A 5,482-nucleotide genomic window follows, 5' to 3' on the forward strand; every position below is an offset into this window, starting at 1 on the left:
AAAATATGGAGTATGGAGGTCCCTGGAGTGGTGAAGAATTTTATGTGGAAAGCTTGCCAAAACATATTCCCTACCAAATAGAACCTTCATAAAATATATATATATATATATATTATTGATAATCCTTTGTGTTTGGTTTGTCAGATAGAGGAAGAGTATATGGTTCATCTGTTGTGGAGATGCATTACAACAAATGATGTGTGGATGGATGCAGCAAGTCCAATTCAAAAATGGAATATAAATGAAGTAGACTTTAGGCAGGTATGGCAAAGATACTCAGAGGAATTTACAGAAACTTAATTAGAATGGTTGGCAACAACAATGAGGAAGGTCTGGATCAGAAGGAATAAATATATGTTTGAAGGTAAGATGGAAGACCCAAGGAGAATTATTGTAGGCACTGATGAATTACTAGAGGACTATAAAAGTGTACATAGTAGAGGAAAGGAAAACAAAGCTCTCAACCCAGGTACAAACATCATTCAGAGGTGGAAGAAACCAGGAGATCGGTTTTGTTAAGGCTAACTGGGACACTGCAGTGGATGAATATATAATAGAAGATGGGAATTGAGAATATAATTCGAGACAACCAAGGGGAGATTTTAATCTCACTTAGTTTTCAGAGGCCCTTCCAGTCCAAACCAATGCTAGCAGAATGTATGGCTTTGTGAAGAGTAATGAATTTGTGTCTTGAATTGCATATTCGAAATGACATTTTTGAAGGAGATGCAAAACTGGTTGTAGAGGCAGTTAACAGTGAAGAGGAAAACTGGTTATGGTATAGTCAAGTTATTGATGATATCAGAATGTTGCTAAAGAGTAGAGAAGACTGGAAGGTGAATTTTACCCCTAGAGCTGGTAACTGTGCTGTAGCACATCCAATCGGTAAATTGAATCTTTCTTATGAGATTGAACAGGTAATGATCGAGGAGGGTCCTGGGATCATCTCAAGAAGTGTCTTAAAAGACAAACTTTGTATTTGATCACATTTATGCAATAACAGAGAGGCTACTTTAAAAAAAAAAAAAGAAAAAAAAAAGGATCTATTGTGGAGTGCATTTTGCGTGCATGCATGGTAACATATATTCGGATTGAAATATAAGGAAACTGCATATATGCCCTTTGATCCCCACAACTATAAAGTTAGTGATCATTACTGGCCAGATTGATACCCACATTACATATACATGCAACAATAGTACCTAGCTACTGTCGACTATATATAACTTAGAGGGATCGATCGATTAATGTCTCATTTATGTCGCCAAATGATACCTAGCTAGCTATGACATGATGGGGTAATGAGTTAGCTAGATTAATGTTTTTGCTAATAGAGAAGCACTCCTGACTTTCACTGCATGCATGTTAGAGGGCAAAAATCACCACATGCCCAATAATAAATAGGAAATTTTCTCACCTAAAAAATATTACGAATAATATACTAGAGAAAATTCAACATAAAATATTAACTGAAAATACTATAAAATGGAAAAGGAAATATCCTGGAAGCATCAAAAGGAATCATGAAGGTTAAAGCTGAATTAGTTATAAACTACACAAAAAAGCTGGATCGGACCAACGTTGTGTGCCCATGACTACATCGTCAAACATTTCCTGATAGCCACGTTACATATACATGCGTACTGTCCTAACTTTTTTATTTTTTTTGGGTGGAGATTAGATTCCGAGCTTTAATTAATTTCGCCATTGTACTGAAATTACACAGTTATTGGAGTAGCAATCTTATAAGGATCCGCGCGCGGCGCGAGCCTATCCTCAGCCGCCCGGTGGCTGTGACATGAGGCTGATTACTAGATCCGCAAAAGCTCCCAGAATAAACTTGTGGGTGCTCTTAGGGTTGAGTGCAAGATAGCATAATAGAAGCTCGTGCAAGAATTCCCAGTTGGATTTCACGTCCACTAACTCACGCGCCTCCACCATCTCTTGCATGGAGCGTCTGAAGTCGGCGTAGGGGTCAGGAGAGTAGGTCGGGACAGCCACGCTGTTTTCAAACAACTTCTCTGGTACTAGTTCTTGGGCGTGGGCAATGTATGGTAGGCTTGATTCATCAGTGGTGGATTCAACAATGGAGTTGGAGGGGCCAGGTGAGGAGAAGAAGAAGCGATGGGAGGCAAAGGCGGATGCAAAGTCTTCGGCGTAGGTGGCGGTAGGGTCGGGCTTGTAGGAGGAGGAGGCGGCGGCGGAGGACTTGCTGAGGGATTTGGAGGTGGAGAACTCATGAAAGGTGTGATGATCATAGAGGGAGTTGAAGTTTCCAATGAGGGTTGGTGAGGTGGTGGTGGAGGGTACTAATGCATGGTTATGATCATGATCTGGGAGCTGTGGGACGGGACTCATGGAATTAGGGGATTGGGGCGCGAGAGGCCATTTGATCTTTGTGAAACAAAGGTTGATGTTTCTTCCATGAGTGCTAATTGGCATCCTTCTTATTCTTGATCTGAAGGACACACAAGGAGAGAATGAGAGTGATCAGATAGGTAGACAAGGTGAGAAAAAGAGCCGGGATGAAGGTCTTATTTATCTGTGTTAGTTGCGTTGAGAGAGAGAGAGAGAGAGAGAGAGAGAGATTATCATATATATGGCAGATGATGATCAAGTAGTGTTGTTTATAATCAAGTGGCTTTGTATTTGTGGGTTGTTTATATATAGTACTTAGGGCTCAAAGGCGACTGGAGAGCAGTAGGGGCCAGAGTCAAGACCGTGCAGAGTAAGGTGGACCATTTAAATAGTACTCAAAATTTGTTTGCGTGGCTGTTTTTCGTTTATACGTTTATTTGCCAATTCCTTGGAATAAGCAATAAAGCTGATGGAAACTGTCCAACAATAATATTATTGAATGAAACTACTGGGGACGAATGAAATCTCACAAAATGAATTCAAATATTTTTTTTAATATTTTATTTCATTATTTTCATTTTTTATTTTACTCGTACTCTCAGTTCCCCTCTAATTTTCATTTTTTATATTCTTTTTCTCACTCCCCCTCCCGCCCAGTCTTCCTCCCCGCACTACACTATCCCGAAGCGAGCCCTCCTCCAAACAGAGACTAATTCATCAGTTCACCCACGCCTCATTCCCGTCGAGTCTTGACAGTCAAAATAACGTCGCTGACAACCCTCTACCACTGAATATCTCTCTATATTTGGTTGTTGAGAAAATGTAAAATAAAATTTTGTTTGCTTGTTGAGAAAATAAAAAATATATATATTTGTTCTCTATTTAGTTGTTCAGAGAGAAAATCACAACTCGTTCTTGTTGGGTTATTGAGAAAATAATATTTGTTCTGTGTTTAATTGTTGAGAGGGAAAATCCTAATATGTTTGGTTATTGAGAAAATTGCAAAGGAATAGAATGAATATAAGAGAAAGAGAGATCAAGAGAGAGAGGTTTGTTGTTTGTTGCTGGTGAGGGATGGGACTAGTGGTAGCGACGTCAATGTCGGTTGTTTTTTGGGACTGGTTCCGACAAACGCGTTGGCTCTTTGCTGGAGACAACAGCGTGGGTTTGCAACGGAGAGGGAGAGGGGGAGGAGATTATGGCTGGGACGGAAAAGAAAAAAAAAAAACACTAATTGGACATGATAGTGACACATTATGGGATCCTTTTGTGGAATTTCTATGTATCTCTAACTGTCTTCAATATTTTTATAAGTTGTACAAATATTACGTATTTTTATAAAAAAAATATTTATTATTAAAAAATTAATTTTATATTTACTCAGTTAAAAAAAAAAATGTGCAACATTTATGATGACATATCATACCGTAAATTTGTGTATTTTAAGAACTAATTAATTGGCACGTCGCGCACATGGTGACCTCTGTGCAAAGGTACCACCGTTTAGCTAAGCTAGTACTCATTGGAAACCTACGGATGTGTCCAGTAATGATACAAAGCCACCTACGCAAGGAAAGAGGCCGCAAATGCGATCGACAAGCCAGTGGGGTTTGGAGATCATGGACTCAAATTTTATTTGTTTCGTAAATAACTAAGGTATTGTTTGGTTAAGCAAGTTAAATAAGATGAGATGTTCTGTTAAAAGTTGAATAAAATATTATTATAATATAATTTTTGTTATGAGATTTAAAAAAATTAAATTATTTATTATATATTATGTGAAAGTTTAAAAAAATTATAATGATTATATGAGATGAGATGAGATAATTTAATTTTTTTTATAATTAAACTGACTATTCAATAAGCTGTACTTGATGGAGATCAATTCGATTGGTATGTTAAATGACTTTTCATGAACATAATTAGTACTATAAAGTCAAATAACTTTATATATATTAATTTATATTGTCTTATTTTAATTGTATTTGCGTGACCATAAATATTGTAATTCAGTAATAAGTTTGAACTTGATTTATGTTTGGATAAAAATTAAACCAACAAGGGATTACACGCAACTCATTTGAACTCGTTATTTTAAGAGAAAATATATTTATAATTGTGAATTGTATAACTGTTATGTAATTATTATGAAAAAATTAATAAAATATTAAATTTACATAAAAAATTTAATCTTTTAATAATAAATTTTATTATTTTTTAAAATGACGCGACGTTTAACCACTTCACAATTATATTAAAATTATATTATGTTATTACTTGCAACAGATATGGATCCCAGGACATGGGTCCCACGTACGACTTGCATCCTATAAAGTAGAAAATGATCAGAAGTTGCCATCTTGGTAACATTTGCTGAAGGGGCATCGTAATAATTTGATTTAGATCTCAAGCAAGCTTTGAGCGATTCTCTCTGTACATCCACGTAAATTTCCACGTGTCCACCACTGACCAAAGGGTTATATTTTTTAAAAAGTTTTACTATACAACCTCCACCACACTCTATATATCACAATTTTTAAAATTTTAAAATTTTTTAATATTTCTTTTTAAATTTTTTTTGAGTTTATTCTTTTTAAATTATTTCAAATTTTTTATTCATTATTCATATAATAAATATTTGATAAAAGAAAAATATAATAAAAATTAAAAAAAATATAAAGTGTAGAGTATTAAAAAGTAACGAAGATTTATTTTTTTTAAATCAAATATGCGACCTCATACTTGCCAGCTAGATCATTTGCTGAACATTATCCTTGTTATTAAATGATCTCTCGCTGCATGAGATTATAATAGTTTATTTTTCTGTAATATTTATTGAGTAATATTATACCAAAGCCTAGATCAACACTACACAACATCTATATGCATAATATAATTTGATTTAAAAAATAAATTTTAAATTTTAAATATGATAAATCAAATCTTACTATTATTTAAGTGGTGCTGATGCCAAGAAGATGGTATGTGATATAGAGGCTTAAAATAAAATTAATTATATTCATTATTTATACAACAAGAGGGCTAAGAGAATTATAAGGTCTTCATGTTTGGGTAATGAGATGTTCTAAAAAACTTCTCATAATTTCTGTTATAAATCCATTAG

The 5,482-nt window shown here is 34.8% G+C and overlaps 1 protein-coding gene across 1 annotated transcript; it reads right to left on the reverse strand.

Moving 5' to 3' along the window:
* Nucleotides 1-1,524: 1,524 nt before the first annotated feature.
* LOC121261970 (transcription repressor OFP16-like) lies at nucleotides 1,525-2,589 on the reverse strand. The gene has a single exon (XM_041164416.1). The coding sequence runs from the start codon at nucleotides 2,440-2,442 to the stop codon at nucleotides 1,777-1,779; it is 666 nt and encodes a 221-aa protein (XP_041020350.1). The 5' UTR covers nucleotides 2,443-2,589; the 3' UTR covers nucleotides 1,525-1,776.
* Nucleotides 2,590-5,482: the final 2,893 nt, after the last annotated feature.

This window comes from Juglans microcarpa x Juglans regia, chromosome 4S (genome assembly GCF_004785595.1).
Source record: "Juglans microcarpa x Juglans regia isolate MS1-56 chromosome 4S, Jm3101_v1.0, whole genome shotgun sequence".
Classification (NCBI taxonomy): Eukaryota; Viridiplantae; Streptophyta; class Magnoliopsida; order Fagales; family Juglandaceae; genus Juglans; species Juglans microcarpa x Juglans regia.